This window comes from Patiria miniata, unplaced genomic scaffold, assembly GCF_015706575.1.
Source record: "Patiria miniata isolate m_02_andy unplaced genomic scaffold, ASM1570657v1 HiC_scaffold_14, whole genome shotgun sequence".
Lineage (NCBI taxonomy): Eukaryota > Metazoa > Echinodermata > Asteroidea > Valvatida > Asterinidae > Patiria > Patiria miniata.
This window is the reverse complement of record NW_024037052.1, coordinates 2,925,838-2,951,048: the sequence shown is the minus strand read 5'-3', so window position 1 is coordinate 2,951,048 and position 25,211 is coordinate 2,925,838. Positions and strand designations below refer to the sequence as shown.

At 42.1% G+C, this 25,211-nt stretch overlaps 1 protein-coding gene across 3 annotated transcripts in view; it reads left to right on the top strand.

Moving 5' to 3' along the window:
• The window catches only part of LOC119721892 (cadherin EGF LAG seven-pass G-type receptor 1-like), an 85,635-nt gene that overhangs the window by 42,742 nt on the left and 17,682 nt on the right, over positions 1-25,211 (top strand). For all 3 annotated transcript variants that reach the window (XM_038191836.1, XM_038191833.1, XM_038191834.1), the window contains exons 4-20: positions 2,503-2,612; positions 4,494-4,795; positions 6,284-6,450; positions 8,789-8,935; positions 9,940-10,219; positions 11,327-11,586; positions 12,629-12,812; positions 15,293-15,489; positions 16,745-16,951; positions 18,482-18,665; positions 19,733-19,985; positions 20,729-20,905; positions 21,879-22,005; positions 22,885-23,091; positions 23,672-23,910; positions 24,783-24,849; positions 25,014-25,093. In XM_038191836.1, the coding sequence (XP_038047764.1) occupies positions 2,503-2,612; positions 4,494-4,795; positions 6,284-6,450; positions 8,789-8,935; positions 9,940-10,219; positions 11,327-11,586; positions 12,629-12,812; positions 15,293-15,489; positions 16,745-16,951; positions 18,482-18,665; positions 19,733-19,985; positions 20,729-20,905; positions 21,879-22,005; positions 22,885-23,091; positions 23,672-23,910; positions 24,783-24,849; positions 25,014-25,093 (3,188 nt within the window). The remainder of the gene's footprint in view (positions 1-2,502; positions 2,613-4,493; positions 4,796-6,283; positions 6,451-8,788; positions 8,936-9,939; positions 10,220-11,326; positions 11,587-12,628; positions 12,813-15,292; positions 15,490-16,744; positions 16,952-18,481; positions 18,666-19,732; positions 19,986-20,728; positions 20,906-21,878; positions 22,006-22,884; positions 23,092-23,671; positions 23,911-24,782; positions 24,850-25,013; positions 25,094-25,211) is intronic.

Below are 25,211 nucleotides of genomic sequence, written 5' to 3'. Positions count from 1 at the left end.
ATAGAAATATCCATGCACGCGGCCTTTAGCACATGTATCCACTTCATGATATGAAGTGGAGGTTAGGTTTGAGGTTAGCACAATTTTCTGCTATAGTAAGCACAACTATTCTGCTAACAGTTAAGCAGTGCCATGAATTTAGGATCTGAGGGGCATTAACACACTTGCAATGTGGAGCCACACACACCTCAACCAAATTCTTGGGACTATGTTACCGGTATGTGGTATAAGCAGTCTTGCAAGATTGACGATCCTGCCCCCCCCCCCCCCCCCCCAACATCTGACCTTTTGTCTTATCGGGAAACCATCCGTAACCACTGTGGTTCACATCAATCTTGCCCCTGTCTTGGCTTTCATCTTGGCTTGATCAGCTAAGCGTGAGCCTCTCCAAGTCCCAGCCTAATGATGCATACAGCCAATTTGTTGCTTCAAATCTCTCTGCCGCGCAGAGTTCTTTGAGGCTGTGCCGCCCTGGCCATAACCAAAGGAGAAAGAAATCAGTCCGTGTGTTCCAGAGAGTGGAGGTGTCACATATTTCATGTGGTTTTCTGAGAGGCTGGCATTGCCAAGAATGATGGATTTCAATATGGATCATATCCTCTGCGTAAAGTGCTCTGACTTCCTCAACACCAAAGTAGCGTCATTCAAAAAGTAGAGCAATACTTTGATATGGAGATGCTGTGTTAACTTTTATTTGATATTCCATTTCATGAATGAATAATTTCCCTTTATGAGTGAATGATTTTTCTTGTGTGAAGTGAACGGTGCAATTTGCTTGAGTTATTTCTTCCAGTAATTGTGTTTGTGCAAAAACATCTTCTCAGTAGGATACATTGGAAATGGTACGAGCACGCGCTCAGGAAAAGTTGTGAAATCACTATATTGTGTGGTAATTTCATCTGGAACACTAGGGGCAATGTGCATTTTACATCCCAATGATAAGATTCATTATGTGGGTTTGGTGAAATAACCACACAAAATGGTGATATTCATGTAAAACAGCAAGTATTTCCGAGCCGCATTCGTATCCCGTACGCGTGCCATTTCTAATATTTCAGTTGCCCAAACCTGAAGTTATACCTCCAATACATGCTTCAGTCTAATTTTGTTTGAAGTGAATTTTTTTCCAAAAATTTGATGCAGAGACACAATTCACATAAGGTACTTAATTTCCCTTCTCTTGTGATGTGTCCAAGTAGACGTCCCAGTTGTCCCCCTATTTTAACCAAGCAAACCCGACCCTCAGTAACACGCAGTACGGTTAGCAGATCATGCCAAGAATCCGCAACAAGAGATGACAATTTACACCAAAACACTTGTAATGCCTGCCTGTGGAATACATCCTATCCGGCCCCCATCTCCCCAACGATATTTCCTGCAGATAAAGAACGGCCCACCTGCAGCCTCGCAGCATCTTGGGCACGCACGGCCGAAACGCGAAACCGCGGCCATAAAAAAAAAGTCCCTTTGTTCCCTGACCGTTTATTGAATTCATGAAACGTGTGAGTCACATGGTAGATGCTGAGTCGTGCCCGGGACACTGATATTTTAAAAATGTCAGAAAGAGTGAATTTCGGAATATGGTTCCGCTTGGCCTGTCATGAAACTGAGGTGGTTTAGAGGTTTCGGCTGGAAACGATACGAGCTTGTCATTAACTGCAGTGTGGTAGAGGGGTCAGATTTCAGCCAAGCAAGGGTGCGCATACAAAAAAAGGGCAGTTTTACACCAAAATGACGTACATTTAAAATGAAAGTGGGTTAAATAATTCATTCCGGACCTGTGCCATTATACTGTACATATCATTATTTTGACAAAATTATGTGTGAAATCATTATAGTGTACACACACAAACATACACAACTTGAGTTTAACAAGTTTTGAATTATTTGACAGTCAAATCATGGAGATGTTTTTTTACCTGTTCAGTTGATCTGATAAGATGCCATCTCCCTACAAGGAATTCACAAATTCCGTTGCGTATTTTGTATTTAGAACATCTTTTTTGTATTAAGCAGGACTGCAGTACTTGTTTTAAATTTGTTTATATGTTGATCAGTTAGTATCATTTGGGTTTAGTAAATCTTGGTGGAATAAAATGTACATAATCCTTACGACACAAATTCCAATCCAAGCACATGAATCTTTAGCAACTTATGTACATTTGATTTGTTTTGTTGAGAAGATAAATTAATGCAACTGATGGTTGCATCCAGTTTTTCCCATGAACGTGGTCGGAGCAAAGATTGTAAAATTTCTGTAAACCTATTTTTGCATTGATGAATTGGTAACTAATAAATTTAATAAAACTGCTCTAACCATTGGGCCTAACAATCTCAAAAATTGAATATTATAATAGTCCTCTTTGAACAGCAATGCATGTATATTTAATTGAGACTTCATCAGGTATCAGTGGTCAGATATTTTCTTGAACTCGCGTCTTACTTGAAACTCTTGACATGACCTTTAACCCTTTGTCTTTATATCCATCTTTTTCTGTGCAGACTGCAACATTGATTTTGGATGACTGTAACGCGGCTGTGTCTTTGCAGCATGGTGAAGAGCTAGGCAATTACTCCTGTGCAGCCTCAGTCACGCAAGGGGGACAACTCAAGTAAGTGACTGGCCATGATTTCGAGACCCACCATGAGGCATGTTTACAACATATCTAGAAGCCCTCCTTCGTCCAATTTTAACGTTGAGATACTTGAACTTTTTGTTGCATTTTGCATTTGTAAATACTAAATCAATCGTGGGTTTTTCCTTTTACTGATATAGGTTAGTTTCATAAACACTGAATATGTAGTGTTGTCCAAAGGCTTACCAAGAAACAATTTACACGCATACGCAGGTGGGACTCGAACCTACGACCTCCTGCTTACAATGGCAGACATCAGTACATGTTGTCGGACATATTCAAATTTGACTCGATCATAAACCCTATGGGCTCTGTGCGCCAAAGAAAGAGGGCACCCTTTTACCTAGCAACGACGTCCCATGGGTGGGACATTTAGCTGGTTGACGCGCACCGTTCCTTTTACACCAGGGGATTTGTACTATGTACACGCAGTGGTATGGCCGCGCATCGCAGCAAAACTTGCAGTCAGGCAAGATGGCGTCGGTCGGTCACCCCCAACTGTACTTTCTTTGCTGGTGAGGGGGTACTTGTGAGCGGAGCAAATAGGCCTACCCTGCCAGATCTTTCCAAATCTGTGAGGAGTTATTGAAGGATTTTGTAGGTTTGAGAAAGGTTGAGCCCAGCCTTTATTAAAGTTTAAACACACAAAAAATGTGCCATTTGGTTTCTGCAAAGTGGGTGATCAAAAATGCCATAGAAGGTAGTTTGGGCTGCACAATCATATTTACTTCAGGAAAGCTTATCCATTTTCTGTGGACCAATGTGACGCATTCTGGCATTCTGCGATGAAACAGGCCAAAGTGAAGAAAAAATTGCAAAAAAAAAAAAAAAAGTATCAATGGGGGTGATTTTCAGATTTACAAATTTATTGATATTGGTAATCTTTGATATGTCTACTACACATTTTGAAATCGTTGATTAAAAGTGTTTTATGGAAAAACATTTGGCATCTTTCATTTTCACGAATGCAAAACTCAAAAACTTTAAAGGCCTTTTTCTCAGTGTTTTACTTTTTTGACATGTCGATAAATGCAACCTTTAAACAGCCATAACTTGTCAACAGAATGTCTGATTGAAGTGCAACAAAACAGTATTGCTAGGAGAATTATGTTTTCTTTTCTAATACCCACAAACCCTCATTTGGACCTCTGCCCAGATCTGTCTTGTTTTGCCAGAACGCCTCACAAATGCAGTGCTTCAATGTAATGTGGCATGCACACTCATGTAGTTAAAGGTATAGTCCATCATTTGTATTTTGTGCATTTTGTTCGTTTGAAGCAACAAAAGTGCTCAAGATCTAAAGAAGGGTGCTGAACAACTAACCTGATGAAGTTGCAGCTCAGCTTCAGCTGTATATTTCGAGAAAAACAACATTCTAGGATCTCGATTTCAAATCAAAAGTTGCTGAATCACGTTTTGAATTGGGCCTGAATTCAGCGTGCGTGACACGTTCTCACTGAGCCGATTGCAGCTACGCGATGTCGCGCACTGATCCGACGAATTATAGCAACCGTGCGTGTGCGTCGTGCCAATGTGGGCGCGCGCTTCGCCAAATCACAAAACAAACTACTAATTTGAATTTCCTACGGTGCGTCTTAAGAAGCACCGTTGGAAAGGCCTTCTTTCATTGATTACTTCAAAATGACAGCTTGCCAGAAAGAATAATTTCACAGGGAGTTTAGTCTTCTTTAATACAATCTTTCAACCAAGTATGTTTTTCAACAATAATTACGCCAGTTACTTTTTGGATAGCTGCAAATGATGGACTCTGGCTTTAATGTCGTGTTAAGATGATCTGACATACAAACATACATACATGTACATGTACTAACTGATCAATTTTGTTTTTTCCCTCAGGTTCTTGGACATGACCGGGCCCTTCATACTCGGCGGGCTCCCCATGCTACCAGAAGACTTCCCCGTGATCAACACAGACTTCGTGGGCTGCCTCCGTGACGTCTACATTGACAGTGAGCTGTTGGACCTAGCCACAGCCACCAACCTGGAGCCCATGGGTAACACCTTGCCGGGCTGCTCGCATCGGGAAGACTTCTGCACCAGTGGGCCTTGCGGCGGTGATGGGGGGCGGTGTCTGTCGGAGTGGGATGGGTACAAGTGTCTGTGCCCCGATGGGTCTGGTGGACGCAACTGCCAGGAAGGTTGGTTGTGAATTCAACGAGCACTGTTACTAGAGTATTAGTTGTTTCATGTTATAATCAGGGTTCCCACAGTCATGAAAAGAATCCTTGAAAATTCTGGAATCACGGAGTCATGGAAGTTGATATTCCTAAAAAAGTCATGGAAACGTCCTGCATAACCCATACTTGATGATGCGTAATATTTGGCTTTATACATATATAACCGACATACAGATCCTTGTCATTTGATTGGTGGAACTCATCCCACATCACATGACATTCGTTATTGCCCCCATTCACGCCGGGTCTCAAAAAGTACTCTCCGCCCTTGGGTAATGGGAAATACTATTGAACAGTTAGGATCATTCTTGTTCCATGACACGGTATTTGTGTGCAAATGCATGCTGGTGTGCGCTTTCAGCATTGCGCGTAGCGCATATTGTTCCAAAGAGCCAGCGCTACAGCGTTGGGTTCAAACATTTTCGTGAAGGGGTGGTTTGGAAGAGAGAAATACATTTTCCTCCAGTTTTTATTGAAATAAAAGTTCAAATATATCAAATGACAAGGATCTATATGTCAGTTATATAAAACAAATATTGAGTGGCTTTAAATTGTGAAATGGGAGGAATATTATCGCTCGGTAAAATCTGGACTTTTCCAGTTCACTCGGCTTCGCCTCGTGAAATGGAACAGTCCAGATTTTACCTTGCGATAATATTCCTCCCATTTCACACTGAGCCACTCAATATTTGTATAATGGCAGTATTCCAGTTTGCATTCCAGTTCTGTATACTTCCTCTTTATACATCTAACTCTATACTTGGTGCCTGTTCAGTGCACCATTGAGATGCTTTTGTGGTGCTCAGTGGTCCTGTGTCAAACTGGAAGGCTAACAGGGAGTGGCGTCCCTTTCCTTAGTGTGATGACTGGCCAGAGTATTGTAAATAGGCTCCTTGATGCCAGAACAGTGTAGGAATTGGTCATAGAAAGCACTTTTTTGTCCTCGGGAAGTCATAGAATTTGTTTTACGATTTTTTTTGGGAACCCTATATAGTGGCAGTAATAATCGTGTAGTTTATAAACCCAGCCATTTTGTTCTTGGTGCTTGTGTTCTTTGGCAAGATACTTGACAGTAAGCGGCTTCCTTTGTCTGAGCATGAATGGTGACCTGATGTGGGCAGATTACATTGTGCACAGCTCTTGTCTTGTTGGATGCTCCCCGGAATGCTTATCAGCCAGAAATCTGTGACATTTTATAATTCCTGTAATTTCAATGGAAAGGGGCAACATTTATTCATTTATTTATGATAAACATATTCTGTGCTATGCTTTTATTAATGTTTTTCAATTAATTAAACTCTGAACTTTATGCTTGTCTTAATATTACTGATATCCACCATTCCTAGATCTTTATTATTTTTCTGAGAACTCTGCCAAAAATATACTTGTTGAGAAGCTCTCCCGTTGTTTTTCAAAGTGACGTTTCTTTTTTTTTCATTTTCACTGTAGATCTTTCGGACGTGATGACCTTCCAAGGCAACGGCCTCCTGACCTTTCCACCTTTGACCTCAGTGGTCACCATCCCGTGGCTGAACCGTGTGGTGTTCCGCACCAGGGACTTCAACGGGGTGCTGATGAACATTGAGCTGGCCTCCTCGCTCACCATACAAATCGAGGTGCGGGGAAAGACACCAACATTTCAAAACAAAAAAATAACAAAAATGAACATTCATTTTGTTTCTCCACTGAGCTGAAAGATAGGAAAGCCTTGAGGTTGCAAGATAGTGAAAATGATGCAGATTGATGATTGTAATTAAAATTTTAATTCAACTTGCATCAAATCAATCATGCTGATAAATTAATGCCAACACGGGAGTCTGTGTCTAGACAAGTCAGTGTTTGGTATGACAGGGATGTGATTTCTCCGTTTTTTTCCGGAAATCCGGTTTTTGGAGCCTCAAAAGTCCACCAACGTGAATCGTGTGAATCCGTTGATAAAATAGGGGGGTAGAATGTGCTAATTAATTATTCCTAATGAGTTTTGCTTTCCGAAATATCCAATTTACTTACGGACATAAACTTCGTTGATCGATATGTATGCCGCACGCACATATTGAACACCCAATGTGAGAACGAAGTTGAAGACCATGCATTGCCATTAGTGCAATTATGTGATTTTTCGCTCGGGGCCGAGGTTGTGGTTATGTAGGTCTAGTTTGTGTTTCGGTACTCGAGATGCACGTGTTGCGCTGGTCAGGTGTGCAGACGAGTGCAGCATGGTACACTGGTACCCTTCGCGTGCTAACAGAATCGATGCTATGATGCAGGATCGAAACCAGTGACTACTGCAAGTACTCACAGGTTTTCCGTGCGTAAGCGGCCGAAGTTGGATCGTAAAAATAGTAAAAATACCAAACAACCATCGATGGAAAAAGAGGATCTCGAAACATCGTAGCGTGTTTCTGCAGTCCTGCAGAATGTTCGGCCACGTGGGATGGGCCGTACACAGTGCAGCAATGCACACTGATACTGCGCCGGGCCGGCCGTGTGTACGGCGCGATGTACGGCCGGCCAGACTGAATGTTTGCGGTGCTAGCGGCCGTGATGTACGTTAAGCATAATTGTGGAATGACCCACCTCAAATATATTTTTAATTAGGTGAGGCAAGTTTTAATTACTTTTGATGGCTAGTCTTGATAATTTTTGTGGCGCAAATGAGAATAATCCAGGCACAAAATACATGAAATATAAACGATTCCTTGCTTTACTACAAATATACAAATGGTGAAATAATTTTTTTCCAACAATACTACCGACGCTATTTTGAAAGGCATGTTATCGGAAGCAGAAGTGATTTAAGTTTACAATTTTGATTTTTTTTTTTACAAAAAAATTACAAGATCTCCTGTGAAATGCTCTAAAATGCACCAGAAATCTTCTAAAGTTCAAAATTTTTCGGGGCCCTTAAGCGGGCCCCGAACCCACACCGTGGCTTCGCAGGTTGTTGTATCACAACAAAAATTCCCCCACAGGTTTGAAACAATCCTGGGGAGAACAGCTTGGTTCTCAACTTTGAGTACAGAAAAAACTTTATTAGAACAAGAGTACATTTTAACAATAAAGGAAAATTCTTCATAAAATTAAAACAAATTCTGCTTCAGAATTTCAGAGGAAAGTGCCCAGTAATTGCCTCAGATTGCACCACAGAGCATCTAAAATCAAAAAATTTTCGGGGCCCGTTTACGGGCCCCGGAAACCACGCCGTAATGGCTTCACGCTCGCCGGAGTTTGCACTTCATGCATACAATTTTCAGGTTTTTTTGTCACAGACCAATCACATCCCTGGTATGAAGACATTCACATAAAGACTTGCAAGCTCTGTTAAAAAGCTTTACATTTTGTATTAGTAATAATCAAGACTTGGTCTCACTGCACTTCCATAATACTTTGCAGTACTACACTGTTCATAAACAATAGGACAAGTGACATCATAAAATGGATACAGGGAATTTAATCTAGAAAATCATTAACAATATTTATCTATACACAAGATTATTATCCTGTACAGGACAGACTTTCGTTTATATCCGACAGTAATTTAAACAATTTTTGGGGGTGTAAATTCATTACATTTTCCATCAGGCAAGTATCAAACTATATATTTGAGACGTTTTGAATTGGCACTTAGTAAAACATTAGGGCCCATCTCAATTCATATCCGGGAAGAGTTCCCAACAAGTTGAGGATATTGTATTGGGTATAAGTTGCAGGATTCTGAACAACTCCTCCCACAATCTTCCTGGAATGGAGTTATCAGTATTGGTAAGTAAACCAGTTGCTAATGAAAACTTTCCCCAGAACTTTCCCTGGGACAAATGCAGAGCTTCTTCCTAAGAAAGTGAATGATTCTATTCGCAACTTGCCCAGAACTCGTCCCAGATATGAATTGAGACAGGCCTTTGTGTCATTGCATATGGGTGACAAACAACCTGGATGCGTTGTTTTGTTTTGTAGCTTGACTCTGGTCAGATTAAGTACCGCACACCCACGGTGACTGCCAAGCTGGACAATGTGGAGGTGAATGACGGACAGTGGCATGACTTCACTGCGGAATGGAAGAACAACCAAATTGTCCTGACGCTAGACTTCAACCAACACACGGTACGTTATCCTTCACACCTCCCCAGTTTACTCTCATGGCTTCTGTTGCAAGTTGCCATCGTGCTGGCTTCCTCAGTCATTTCAGTGGGTCAGATTGGGAACGATAGAGGGCAACGTTTTGTTGACCACAGGGTCCATTCCGTGGCACATTTCATGTACAGAAACAATTCATGCAAGGGACACCGCAGAACTTTTTACATAGTTGGTTTGTAACAGTAGGACACTGGCATGCTGCAACCACTTGAACAAGTTCTTATATAACATCCCATATCGTAGTCAAGTCTGTCAAGTTTTCACAAGTCATTCAATCTGAAAGTACATGTAAGTGACAACTATTGTTATGTGGAGTGTCATGGCCTAGCGGTTAAGAACACCGGACTCATGCTCAGGTGTTTCAGAGGCAACAGTGGCGTGGGTTCGAGCCCGGGCCTGGACACTTGTGCCCTTGAGCAAGGCACTTAACCATTATTGCTTCGTCCTTCGGATGGGACGTCAAGCCGTAGGTCCCGTGTGTTGTGTAATGCACGTTAAAGAACCCAGTAACACTTATCGCTGAGAGAAGGGGTTTGCCCCGGTGTTTCTGGCAGTTTCTTGTAACCCTTAAAGGTGCTACATAATGGGTCTCATATTTCTCATATTGAGGGCCTCCATGGAAAGCAGTGCCCTGCACTGATCGGAGCTACCCTCACTAAAGATGACGCAAATAAAATTAAAATAAAGTTAGTTGGGTGGCATGGATGGCTAGTGTGTAAAGTGCTCGCTTCGCACCGCTGTGGCCCGGGTTCGATTCCCGGCTCGGACCATATGTGAGTAGAGTTGTTCTTGATTCTCTCCTGTGGCACAAGGATTTTTCTCAGGGCTCTCCAGTTTTCCCCCTCCGCAAAAAAAATGACACGTTTGAACTGGCTGTGCTTTCGAACTGGCTGTGCTGATCTTAGCCTTGATGGAGTTTTCAATTGACAAATCTCCTTACCTTGGACACATGTTTGATTTGCACCTGTCAGAAATCTGTGACTGCCCGTGACACCATCGATGGCCAGACGGTCAGCGCCGTTCATGTCGGTGGCCTGGTCAACTCGGAAGGTACCCTGCGACGCGGTTTCACTGGCTGCGTGCAGGGCCTGAAGGTAGGGGATAACGTCCTGGCTATCGCTGCGGCCGAGCAGAGGAATATTCAGACAGGGTGTGATCAGCTGGACTCATGTTCCTTCCAGTCAATCACCTGTCCTTCTGCCAGCAAATGCAGGGATCTGTGGGGGAAGTACGAGTGCGTCTGTGATCAAGGTTAGTGAGCCACAGAATTCCATTGCAGTTTCTCCATTTTGTAACACCCTTATAATCGTTACTTCCAAATTGAAGACGGAGAGACTTCAAGATGAATTTCACACTTCACCGTTTTGGGGTATCTCCAAACTGTGTGAATAAGATTAAGAAATTATTGTAAAAGTAGTTTAAGGGGCAAGTTAGTATAGTCATATGTTAAAATTTGTTTTATCTTTTTGTGAAATTGTTATAACCCACTTTAATACCCAAATTTCAATTTTTTTTAAATGCTGATTGACAATTTAATACCAGATGCACTGAAGAACAAAGTAATGCTTCAAATGAAGCAGATATTTAAGGTCAATGCTGTCCCAACTCACGAGTTTTCATTGGCTTTTCCAGGCTTCCAGCATGCAACTTTGTAGTTAAAACAGACGGAAATTGCAAAGCACACAGAACTTTGTACAATGTTTTCAGTTATCTAAGACACTATATTTAAAAAATATAAAGGGTTATTTCGGCTTCGTTGTGATAAGCCCTTGCTGTGTCCAATGACAGAAATGACAGACAATCTCAAAGAGGCCGCTGGGAATTTTTTCCCCTTCTTTTTGCATTAATTCTTTCTATTACTTTAATTGAAAACTGAATTTCGATTTTCAGGTATTTCCTTTGACCCACCCACCCACACAATTTCGAAAAAAGATTGCAAATTTTTAATATTGACTATTCTGAATGGTCCCTAAGGCACTTTTTCGTCATTTTATAATCTCCAATGTTGCTGTCATATCACTTAAGTTGCTGACAATGTTGCTGACAGACAATTTTCTGACAAGGGATTTTCTGTTCAAATGTTGAACCTAAACATTTTCTGTTCAAATTTGGAACCTCCCACTAGGAGGGTTAAATGTCCATGCAAGTAAAGAACACCAGTGTTGTAGGTCTCGAGACCGGTCTAGGTCTCGGTCTCGAGACCACTTTTTGCCGGTCGGTCTCGGTCCGCCTTGAAGGGGCTGGTCACAGTCTCAGTCTCGGTCTCGAAACGTCAGGTCTCGGTCTTGGTCTCGGTCTCGGACTATCTGGTCTCGACTACAACACTAAAGAACACACATCTTGAATCTTTCCTTGCAGGGCATTACGGGCCAGACTGCGTCAGTGCCTGTGATCTGAACATCTGTCAGCATGGCTCGTCCTGTATCCCCTCCAACAACGCCCCCTATGGCTACTACTGTGAGTGCTCGGACCAGTATTACGGGGATCACTGCCAGTATAGGGTGGAGGAATGCGATGAGAATTGGTGGGGTTACAAGATCTGTGGGCCCTGTGAGTGTGATGAGGAGAGAGGTTTCAACTCGGACTGCAACAAAACCACTGGCCAGTGCTACTGTGAGGTGAGTGTGTGACGTGGGTTTATACTCAACTCACAGATGCCTCAACTTAGATGCTGTTTCCCTGGTTTGCAGGATTGCTAATGTTGCTGGCATCGTAAAATAGGGCAAGATGCCTGGCTACATGGCATACATATACGGGAATTTTGTTGGTTATCTTTTTATCCCTTCCTTTACTGAACCTAGAAGAACATGAAAAGTATGCAGTAAAGGAAAGAGTAACAAGATAACCAACAAAATTTGAAATTGTTTTTAAAGAATTTTTTGTTGGAAGATTGCGTTAGAGACAAAATGTTCACACTCTACTTGCACATATACAAAAGTCATTTGTCATAAATTGCATATTTTGTACACATTATCGCTATTTTGTGACAAATAAAGAGTGTGACTGTATAGCTTAGGAATTTTTTGATGGATTAGTCGTTATTTGAGCAAAAGATGCTCAGTGTTTGTTGAGTTAAGCAAAAAAGTATTAGGGACTTTCTTTTTGGTTAAATGTAGGTGTAATACATCTGGTAAGGATAGATTATAACTGTAGGCACATACTGTCGGATGTGCTCATTTGGCTAATGTGGGTAGGCAAAAAAAAAAATTCTCTACAGTTCAAGTTTTTCAGACAAATGGTTCTGATTGTAATTAATCCAAAGAAAGTCTATCAATTTAATATTGAAATTGTTTAGTACCTTTTTTACATTTTAATGTTGATTTTCCATAATATTTTATGTAAAAGCTGAACTAAACATGAAGTAAAAACTGCATGGTTTCCTCGGTCGTGGAAATATCACGGAAAGTCCTGGAATAAAAGTTGTCCCGGAAAGTCATTTGAATCAAGATCATGTAAGGGTCATTTTTGATGGGCCACTTTACGGATGGCTGTAGGGGAGAAGGAGGCCATTATTAATAAAATCTTATTTTCAAAAGTTAACAAATGGTTAGCCTAACATCAGCAGTTCATCAGTATCATAATACCTGAGACATTAGACATTTCAAATTATGACCAAGAAGCCAGCTGACATCTGACATCTGTTTTCTTTGGTCCATCTAGGAATATTCTTACCAACCGGAGAATAGCGACACCTGTTACCCCTGCAACTGTTTCGTGGAGGGGTCCTACGGACCGGAATGTGACCAACAAACCGGGCAGTGTCGCTGCAAGAGGGGTGTCATAGGCAGGGCCTGTGATGCCTGTGTTGACCCTTACGCTGAGGTCTCGCTCAGAGGTTGCGAAGGTTGGTGGAATTTTTATTTTCATAAAAAAATATTCACATTTCTGTTACAGAAAACGTGTCATCTCCGGTACTTATTATTAATGCATATCCAATGTGCATTCATACAAATTCTGCTGCTCACAACATAGCAATACATCGCCGCACCACACTGCGATACGATTGAAAACTCTGCCCTGTTTTTTTCAGCGCGAATCGAAAAATGTGACATGGAAAATACGACAGCACCAAAGCAACTGCACTGGTGATCCTTACCATGGGGCGACTTTTGTCGACAAGAAGTACCCCCCCCTGCTGGTTCCCATGGGCGACTTAAGTCGACCAGGAAACCACACACAGAACACCCTCAACACAGATATATTCACTACTTTTCAGAAAGGCGGCAATGTTGATATGTTTGCCCCCCCCCATACATCAACTATACACCAGCTGAAAGAGTATTTTCGGATCTTTCTATTGGTGTGGTTTATTCATAGTGTTACCATTAAAAAAAAATGAGAAAAGTGCTTCAGAAGTATCCACGCACAATTTGAGGTATGGAGTGCCATTTGGTCATGTGGTGAAATGGCTTGCAGTTTGATAATTGGGACCAGATGGACAAAAAGGCATAATATTCTTATATTTGCATGGATGGACTTCATTTTTACATCACATAAAAGAGTAAGGTTCAAGGAACAAACTTTACACACAACACCTATGAGTTTAATCACTCCTTGGCAGTGAAAATCTGGGTTGAAAAAAGTGAGTTTTGGACTTGTGGTCATTTTGTTGACGCTCTAGTGATTTCCGCATGACTGAGCAAACAATTTGGTTCTGGGGAGAGCCAAGTCAATAAACAATGTGGTAATGAAAGGGTTAACATGGTATAGTCAGTTCCTACAAATTTGCGTCGCAATGAAATTCATCTTTGTAGTAGGAACTGGCCTTTTCATAGATGGAGCGAGTAGCTGTGCCTGACTGTAAGGCATCCTGATGCAATGCACCATGTTCCTATGTTGGCCCAAATAAGAACAGACCATTCAGCAGCAATTGCGGGTAGTTCATACATTCCTATTTGGGAACACCTGGGATGGCCAGGCTGTTCCCAATTAGGAACTGAGTGACCAGTGTAGCGTGAATATCTGACTCCATAAAATATGGACTCATTGGTGGCATTGCGCATGCCAAAGTATGATAATAGCCTATTTAAAGGCCTATGAGCTCCGTGCGCCACCAAAAGAGGGCGCCTTTTACCTTACAACGACGTCCCATGGGCGGGACATTTCGCTGGTTGACGCGCACCGTTCCTTGTGTGTGACGCACGTACATCAGGGGATTTGTTCTATTTACACGCAGTGGCCGCGCTTCGCGGCGAATGAATTGCAGTCAGGCAAGATGGCGTCGGTCGGTCACCCCCAACTGTACTTCCTTTGCCGGTGAGGGGGTACCTGTGAACGAAGCGGATATATAGGAGAGTGACCTGTCACGTGTGAGGGATTAACCAATAATAGGGAAAAGGCATCTGATTTTCATAGGAGTTGGATTTTCATATGACACCGGCAGTGTTCTCAGTTAAAGGGCTGGATTACGCTGTGAACATTCCGCACAGTAGAGCGATAAATCGCTGAGGTTAGAAAACTGAGCAAATTGCCCCCCCCCCCCCAAATGCCACGTGGTGAACTTGCATGCTGACCAATGATAGCATTGGTGGTTATGACATTATGGAGCTAGGACGTGATGCCACCTTAATTAATTTGCATAAGTTAATTTGCATAAGTTAAAGGGAATATACATCATTGGCTTTTGCTGCAATTTTCAGAAATGAATTATTTGAGGGGTTAGTATAATAGATCAAATATTGTTTAACTGACATGTTTGAAGTTTTGTGTTCGAAAATGCTTGAAAAACCAAGAAAAACAAAAATGTTTAAGTAGTCTGGTTCCCTGACTCCACTAAAGATAAAATGGATCAATTTATAGATGTCAGAAAATTGTAAGGTAAGGGAACCAGTCTAGCTGGCCTGCACCCGTTCATGAACATGTAACCAATAGCAAACAAAATTTGAACTGAAAAAATTGTAAATTTGGAGCAGTAGTTGAAAAATAGTTAGGTTTTTTTAACGGTGGTCGGCCGACCACTGTTGGAAATGTATACAAAAATACAATTTTCTTGAAAATTACTTGACACCAGGTGCCATAATTTTAAAGGATGCTTTAGGCTGGCATTTACCAACATCCTAGTGAGCTATTTCGTAAAAACTTGGTAGTTTTATTTTAGATGTTTGGAAATGTTGTATATTCCCTTTAACATAATTCCGCACTGTCGTCCACCCATGTTTAAATATTTACTACCACGCGGTACGCCACTTTCATTACCGCTTCCAAGTTTTAATCAAATCCTTAACAATATGAATCATTCTATTCCTTAACAATATGATTCATTCTATTCCTGAACACTATGAATCATTCTATTCCTTAATGATATGAATCATTCTATTTTTCCAGTGGTGTACGACTCCTGTCCCAAGCGGTACGCCCAGGGGATCTGGTGGCCCAACACCAAGTTCAACCAGGAGGCGGTAGTAGACTGTCCTCAAGGCTCCTTTGGTAAAGCCACAAGGAAATGCTCCTTAGATGACAACTGGCTGCAGCCCAATCTCTTCCAGTGTATGTCCGAGGCATTCCACGCTCTCAAGGAAATGGCAAGTATTTCTCATTAACCCTCCTATGGTAACATGCATTGTCAGCCTTGTTATTACTTGGGTCAATATTGGTCAAGACCCCCATTGGTTTGTACACAGTGTGCCAGAGGTGAGGAAGAAAATTTTGACAATTGGTGACCTATTAAAGGGTTAATAACTGAATCTAGAGTTGAGCATAACATAAGTATCCTACGGTTGTTTTGTAACTGAGCAACAGAATGACGTTCAGTGTTTTTGTGACGTCAAAGAAGTTTGACTGAATCTTTCAGATTCTTAAAGCCGTTTCATACTTTGCACAAATCCAACGTTAAAACATGCAAGGAAATTCAACTTCTTGGAAATAAGATATGTGTGGCTTTTGTGAATTCGCAGAGCTACCACTCGCTGTGATGTAATGTATTCACGTTCATGTTCACCATTTCTCTGAGTATGAAACGGCCTGAGCATGAAAGTTTCTGAAAATTTGCCAACTTAGGTTATACTTTATTCAGTGGAAAATAAAAATATTTGTATAGCTGAAATGTAACAACACTGGCATCTCTATGTTCACATAAATATGCATCACTAAATTTGAAGGGCGCCCTCAGTAGGCCGGGCACAAAGAGGATACCTTCCATTCATATGCAGGATAGAACGATCATTCAGCCCCAACCCATACACGTGTGAAGAACATCTCCAATGTCACACAGCATTTTCCAGGCCTTGCACATCATACACAAGTGCACACATGTTGAATTTTGTCGGCCATAAATCAGTATTGGTCAAAATATAATGGGTGGTGCTTTAACCCTTACCTTCCCAAATCATCCAAAATCCACTTTGCAGAATGGAGGATTTCAAAGGATTCAGGCTATATGGCTAAAATGTGTGACTGGTTTTGTAGGATGCACTGTGTCAAAGTCTTAGGCCGGACCTTGTGTTGTTTATGCTCAACCGTGCATACATTTAGGCCTACTTTATACTTGAAATCCTCCGCACTGCGCCAGGGTGTCGCTGGCTCTGCCTCAACATATTGACAGTGATAGCCGGAGGTTTTTGCAGGATTCAGGCATTGGTCAACCCTCCAAGGACCACATTCAAGAAATTATGGATGATTTTGGAAGACTGAGGCTATATGCATTTTCTACATGGAGGCAGTTGCATCCTAGAAAAAATGCCTAGGGAGTTAGGGTTAATAGATGCAGTCCATTATAAACCACGTTATTGTGTTGATGTTATTATTAATTTTAATTTTTTTTTTTTCCCCACCCACTAGCTTGCTGAGCTTCGGCACGTCAAGCGGCTGAACCCAGACCTGTCCTTCTCGGCAGTGGAGAAGGTTCACCAGGCGACTGAAGACACAGACAAGATGTACGGAGCCGACGTCAACATCACATACGACATCTTGGTGCTGGTACTGAACCATGAGAGCAAGCAGGAGGGTCTGAATGTGACCGCTGCCATCAGGAGCTCATTCACTAGGGTGAGATGATCTAGATTAGAATTAGGCTTGGACGATATTCCAATAGTGACGATATTTTTGGATACCGAACAATAATGTTGTTTTAAATTCCAAAATACCGAAAAGCTTGGTATGGAATTCCAATACCACAATATTCTCTCTAACATGTGGCCATTTGTGTGCAAAAGCCCTTTAGTTTTGCACTATATGGATAAGATTTATACAATATACGCTCGATCAAACTTAAAGGGAAAATACAACATTTGCAAACATCAAAAAATAAAACTACCAAATCATTTTGAAATCCCTTGCTGGACTGTTAGTGAATGACAGTGTAAAGCATCCTGTAAAATCATGGCACCTGGTATACTGTCATTTTCAAGAAAAGTGGTATATTTGTATCAATTTCCAACGCTGGTCGGCCAACCAGTGTTGGAAAAAAAACTGGCTTTTTTCAAATACTGACCCCAATTGACCATCGAACTTGTTTGCAATCGATTACACACCTATGAATGGGTACAAGCCAGCTAGACTGGTTCCCTGACCTTACAATTCCCCAATGTATGTAAACTGCTCTGTTTCTTCTTATATGGAGTCAGGGAACCAGACTACAGGAAAATGATTGTTTTTCTTTGTTTTTATAGCATTTTCGAACCCAAAACCTCAAAAAAAGTCAGTGTAACTATTTCTTGCTATATATTTCCAACCGCCCAATTCCATCCATTTCTGAAAATTACAGCAAAAGCAAATGATGTATATTCCCTTTAAGTTTTCTACATACACTGACGGGATTCAAAATGATGTTTAAAAGCTAATTGTACTGGTATGCAAGTCACAGATCATTGTGCATATGCTGCTGCATGGTGATCGTCATGCTAACGCAGTACACCAATGTATGTATTGTACTTTCAGTGGCAATGTACTGGGTACATGTACGTAACGTAACGCTAGCACATGTGGTATTGTGACGTGAGTAGCATGGTGTATTGCGATCGTGTCAGATTTCTCCAGCCCTCAAGCAAAAACCCAGGGGTATCCCTGTATTCTTTTCCAGTTCAGTTACTCAAAAGTAGCTCTCCAGTCACATGTGACTCATTTTGTTGGGTTTTGTCACAAATTGGATTAACATTGACCTAAAGATATAATGGGATTTAAAATAAACTTACTGAATAAATAGAAAAAAAAGAGTGACTTGGGATTTAGAAAAATTAGATTGATCGTAATTTAGAACTAAATGGGATTAATAGAAGTGGTGAATTTAAGATGGATTAAGAGCAGAATTGATTCTAAATTAAATGCGGATTTAAGTGTGATTGGATTTAGATCTTTTGTATTCATTCCAGGATAAAAATGCAATGATAACTGTCCCTATTGGCCCAACTTTCTAAGATTTCAGTCAGCAATTCCCATTCACAATGTTGTAAGTGAATGACGGTATTGATACAGTATATATGAATGCATAGAAATTTCATGTGAGCTTTTCGCATTTGTTGGCAAAAAGTTTCATGAGCATCGTTGACTTCCTTTAATCCACTTTCTTTTCTCCTGTAGAAAATTGTTGAGATTGCTAGTCGTCTGCTGGACCCTGACAACAAGGCTCACTGGGCCGTGATCCAGAAGAGTTCAAAGGGCGTGTCAGAGGTCATATCGTCGCTAGAGGCCTTTGGTGCTAACATAGCCAGAACGTCGGACTACACCTACACCCCAGAGTTCTCCATCGTTACGCCTAATATTGGTAAGAGACAACTCCCTTGAACATTGCACAATTTAATAAACCTTTCAATCGACCTGTCGGGGTAAAATCGCATCAACACACCTTCTGAAATAATGTCCAATTACATGATATACAAATGGACGCAGAACGTGCAAAATGTGAGGCAACAAAACTTAGTGTACAAAAACTCCATCTAAGGGGTGTGGCTAACTCGCAAACGGCGCTCGCAAACGGTGCTCGCAAACGGCGCTAGGTCAATTCATATGTGTGGAATTGGAGTAGGGACAGAGTAGTTCTGAAAACATATCAGATAAGATTTTAAGATTTACAAAAAAGTAAGCAGTACTACTATACCTCATACATATTCATAAGCGAGAGCCGAATTCCTACTGGTCTATTCACCATTTCGTGGCAACCGCTAGTTTTGCTATTTACCAAATGCACACGTGAGGATTCACGCAAACAGTAAATATGCCTGTGCAGTGGACTATCGCATGGGTTATCCGTGCCATAGTCTACTTTGAATGCAGTTTATTTAGCTATTGTGGAACTATCTCATTGGGGAAGTGGCTTTCACAAACATCGCCCTAATTACATGTAAAGATGGCAGTTCACATGCGGCATACGTTAAATATGCCTGTGCAGTGGACTATCGCAGGGGTTATCTGTGCCATAGTCTACTACGCATGCAGTTTATTAAGCCATTTTGGAACTATCTCATGAGGGTAGTGTGCTTTCACGAACATCGTCCTATGTAAAGATGGTGGCACACACACAGCCACATTTTGCCAAAATACCTGATGTATAACTTGACAAAAGCAACCTCGCATTGAAGCAACGTTAATGCATATTGTCAGCATGCAATTTACACTGTGAACCCAAGATGTCTGAAATCACTTTGAGATGAAATGGCTGAAATTTCCGCAACGGGTATATACATCTAGAGCTTCATACCTGCACAGTGTATTGAATTTATGTGAGAGTTACAGACATTTTGTCCCAAGGGGTAAGATTACAGACATTGTTGAGCTTCAAAAGTTAATGTTTTGAAAAAGCTGACCGTTGTTTGTAACATCTGGTCTCGTTAGTGATGCACCACGATATTATCGTTCGAGAGGACTTCAACTCGACAGTCATCCCCAAGTACGAGGTGGAGCAATGGGAGGAAGGAATCGAACGAGACACTACCCGCATCCACATCCCAGACGATGCCATCCAACCCAAACCTGAACTGGAGGATCCCTCCATGATCTCCATCGAGGGAAACGTAGCCGTCACCTCCTATATCAAGTACAACACAGTGGGACAGCTCCTGCCCAACCAATCGGATATCACCATTAAGTAAGTCACTTGTGGAGAAATATGGAAATGTCTTGGTCTAAGGTCTAGTCTTGGTCTGAACTAGATTTGGATTTTATTCCCCTAAAAGCACAGCTGGTCTCTGGCAAGCGCGATCAAGCCACTGGTTGTTATTAACCAGTTCGCATCTGAGGACGTGATAACACGCACTGGCTTTGTTTATACACAGGCACGGCTGACGGGTTAAAACGTCAAGATTGCATGGACTCGCCTCCGGGTGACGTCTAAACATGCAAATCCCTCATGCCTTTTGTACACACACACAAAGTCTGTGAAGTCTGCGGAGGCGGACCATGCGTTGATCTTGAATTGGCCGTTGTGCACGGCCTATTGTTCTAGAATTTACGCTCCAGTGCACACCCAGGAGTATTGAAACATATGAGGTTTCGACAAGAAATATCACACAAATACTGTTGAAATGACTCCTATGAATCAGTATTTGTGGCGTTTGGCTGTATATCAGAAGTTGGCTGGAAAATTTTGGCCGAAAATTTTTGCGAAAATTGAAATTTTCGGCAAACATAATCCCGGCGCAAAGTGCTTCAGGATGAATCAAATCCAGACTTGGGAAGTTCAACAGCACTTCCCAGAAACTTCTGAGCATACCTCTTGTCAAGCTAATACAGGCGCGTGAGGTGTGCTCAGAATTAGCTTGAAAGCACTGCCAAAATAATTATCAATGGTGAATTATTTACTATTATGATTTTTTCTTTGTTACTGTTTAGGCCATCTGAGGGTGCCGTTGGTCAAGTCATCAACTCACCTGTCATCTCACTGACACTCTACGATCACCTAGCCAGCGAGGGTAGCACCAACAACCTACCAACCCCCATCCTCCTGGAGATAACCACGCTGGGTGCCAGCGTACTCGACCCACAATGTATCTTCTGGAACTTCTCCTTGTAAGTTTGCGATTCAGTAGACGTAATGGCTCATTTACATGTAGATAGTAAGAGAGTCTGAGTTTAACGCATAACGCAATACGAACAAATTCACGGTTACAGAAAAGCTGCTGTTCGTGGTACGGGCTCCATGCAAGAGTACCCCCTCAACATTATGAAAGGGCAATTGGGGGAGACCACTGGGGCATTAAAACGCATTGCAGTCGACGTCTGCGGTCGCGCGAAGCTGCTATGGCTTTGTGTACTTTCAGAATAAAATCAGTTGTGCATACTATACGTGCGTGAACCAGTATGCGCAAGTGGTTTGTCCCGTCCACTGGGTGCGTGAAAGTAGTTAAAAAGCGGCCTCTCTTGGTTGCGCATGGAGCCCATATTCTGCTGTAAATGTTGTGCATCTAAAGAAAATCTACATCCGTAGATGTTGGCAGAGGGTATTCATATTGCGTGGTTTTCATATGTTTTTCAGTTATCCACATGTCCTCAATTGTTGACATGCTGCACCACATAAACCAGTGTTGTAGTGGAGTACTTTTTTCCGAGTACCGAGTACTGCCGAGTACTTAGGTTACTGAGTACGAGTACCAGTCCTTGTGTTTCCAAGTACAAGTTAAGAAAATCGAAATTTGCTGCTCGAGTACAAGTACCCTCTTTTCGAGTACGAGTACTTTGACATTCGAGTAGGAGTACGAGTACGAGTACTCCAAAAAAGTACTCGAGTACGAGTACCGAGTACGAGTACTACAACACTGACACAAATGCATTTGGAAGCCTCATAATATATTATAGTCATTTCCATTGCAGTCAAAATCAAACCTACGTTGCTTGTGGGTTTCAACTTGCAACTGATATGCTGCGAAAATAGCCTCTCGGTGATAACCTTTTGGTGTTGAATTGTAGTGTGAATCGCTTCGTTTCTCTTGATGAAAGTTTGAATTCAAAGCAGTTACATGTATGTCTGTTATGCCCCTCTCAGGTTTGACGGTGTAGGTGGCTGGTCCACTAAAGGTTGCTCAGTCAGTTCCTTCAATGACACCCACGTCAACTGTTCCTGCAACCATCTCACCAACTTTGCTGTCATGGTGGACAATGCAAATCCTGTTGTAAGTATTCCTCCTAGGTATCCTTCCTATTATCATTATGCTCTAATAGAAACAATTTCTAATTGATACTTGATACTTCTAATTGATAGTTTACAAATGTATGAGCCTATGTATGGGCATATTTATGGTACTGCACTGATAAAGTTAATAAATATGTATGAGGTGAAATACTTATTACTGTATTGATAGCATTCATGAATATACATGAGATGAAATGCTCACTGTACTCCATGGACATATCTTGACCATGTGCAGGAGTTTGTGCAGCAGCCATTGTCCCTCCCATAGTCTCCTATGTAGGTCTGGGTTTGTCCATCATTGTCATGAATATGTATGAGGTGCAGTAATCACTGACTTGTCTTGACCTTTTGCAGAAGGAGTTTGCGCAGCAGCCATTGTCCCTCCCATAGTCTACTACATGTACAAATGTATGTAGGTCTGGGCGTGTCCATTTTTGCCATGAATATGTATGAGGTGCAGTAATCACTGACTTGTCTTGACCATTTGCAGAAGGCGTTTGGGCAGCAACCATTGGCCCTGCAGATTGTCTCCTACATCGGTCTGGGCGTGTCCATCTTTGCCATGAATATGTATAAGGTGCAATATTCACAGACTTGTCTTGACCATTTGCAGAAGGCGTTTGGGCAGCAACCATTGGCCCTGCAGATTGTCTCCTACATCGGTCTGGGCGTGTCCATCTTTGCCATGAATATGTATAAGGTGCAATATTCACTGACTTGTCTTGACCATTTGCAGAAGGCGTTTGGGCAGCAACCATTGGCCCTGCAGATTGTCTCCTACATCGGTCTGGGTGTGTCCATCATTGTCATGAATATGTATGAGGTGCAATAATCACTGACTTGTCTTGACCATTTGCAGAAGGTGTTTGGGCAGCAGCCATTGGCCCTGCAGATTGTCTCCTACATCGGTCTGGGCGTGTCCATCTTTGCCCTGGTCTTCACCTTCTTCACGCTGCTGTGCATTCCCAGCCTGCATTGCAACCTGAACAGCATCCACGTCAATCTGGTCTTCACGCTCATCACGGCCGAAGTCACTTTCCTTGTCGGAATCAACACCGAGAATAATGTAAGGCTGGTTTTCTTGTACTTACTACAATCAATCATGTAAGGCTACCTACTAAGTTACATTGAGTTTTGACTACATGTTGGTAGGTTAGTCCCCCTTCAATGAATGGACCCTTCTTACCTGTCAACTGGTACGTATTGACCAATTGGATCAAGGCTTTTAGTTATTTGACCATGGTCGGTTAAACCCGCCCACAAGCACTGTGAAAGCTGTACACAAACCAAAGGTGGGCAGGGCTTATGACTGAATTCAGAACAGTCAACTACTCGATTTCCTGCTTAAATGTAAATTGCATTGCAGCTAACACAAGTCCCATAGGCGTTGTATGCATACCCTCTTCAGTAAGTAGCCGAGCTAAACATGGAGTTGGAATCATAGATGTGTCGAATTTTGACACAATATTCCTCCTGTACATGTTTGAAACGAACACGCAGACAATGAACAAAGCATCATTGTACATATCAGCTCAATCATTGTGGGTCCGAAATTTGTAAGTCCATTTTTGTAATTGTGCAATTTTAGCCTCAGTGTGTAATAGTCATCATGACATCTTCTCATCACAACTTGTTCCTACCCACAGATTGCCTGTACCATCGTAGCCATCCTCCTCCATTACGCGCTCCTCAGCGCCTTTGGCTGGATGTTCATTGAGGGCATCCACCTGTACCGCATGATGACTGAAGTCCGTAACATCAACCAGGGGCCCATGACCTACTACTACGTGATTGCCTACGGCCTGCCGGGTCTCATCGTAGGCCTGGCGGTGCCGCTGAGTGAAGCCAACTACGGCCAGCAAGTCAACGTCAACAATCAACACTTGTGAGTTCAATAACGGGTTGTTGGTTTATTATTTATTTATTTCTGGCAATGAAACCAAAGATTCCCTCAAAAGCATCCTTGGCACCGTAGCTCACAGCCTGAAGAAACCTATGGAGTGTCATGGCCTAGCGGTTAAGAACACAGGACTCATGTTCTGGTGTTTCAGAGGCAACAGTGACGTGGGTTCGAGCCTGGGCGCGGACACTTGTGCCCTTAAGCAAGGCACTTAACCATTATTGCTTCGTCCTTCGGATGGGACGTGAAGCCGTAGGTCATGTGTGTTGTATAATGTCTAATGCACGTTAAAGAACCCAGTACACTTATCGCTAAGAGAAGGGGTTCGCCCCGGTGTTTCTGGCAGTGCGATTATCTTCAGCCATGAAGTCTGCACTTGTAAGGAAGAAGAAAAAGAAGGAGAGAAAACAATGAAGACAGATTCAGTTTTCAAGGTGGGAGGAGAAACCCTAAAGAAGGTTGTGGGGGAACCCACACATTCATGTAGGGACTAAAAACTCAATCCACATATGTATCTGGGATGGATTCGAACCCGGGCAATAGAGGTGGAAGGAGAGGTTAGGACCACTGCACCAACTTGACTCTCCACTGTTTTATCCTTTGCTGCCTTAAGTTCATGAGCTCTTTATACACAGTGCTGTCCGTGGGCTTGGCGATAAAATATTCACATGCTTACTCGGGTGGGACTCGAACCCTTGACTTCCTAGTGCAGACCACCGACCTTGGTGGGAGTTAACTTGCCAGTTCAAATCTGACGTAGCAGTGGGTAACACTTTGAGTGTCACACCGGAATCTAGTGCCACTTTTTTTAACTGTCACGGTTCCTTCTTAAATGTAAAATATTTCTCTTTCCTCAGTTGCTGGCTGTCGATTGAAGATATCCTGATCTGGAGTTTTGCTGGGCCTGTGCTGGCTGTCGTGGTGGTAAGTACCTTAATAATCATGCCAACCACAGCAAATTTCTTATTAGTCACAGAGTTTTATGAGGCGGTTCACCATACATTTTACATTGTCATTTTGTGATTTTGTTTCACTAACAGTTCTCTTACTCCCCGTAATGATTTGCATTTTTCATCTTGCCCTTTCAGATGAACCTAGCCGTGTTCTTCCTGGCAATAAGGGTCACTCTCACAGGCAAAACCAAAAACCCGGAATTCCAAAACACCAAGTAAGTCCATCGTTACAAAAGATATATATACCTTACAACTCCTATTGCTCGTCTTCTTAGAAACTATGAATTTCTGTCTGTTGTTTATTTATTCAGTGCGTATAACAGAGGAGCAAAG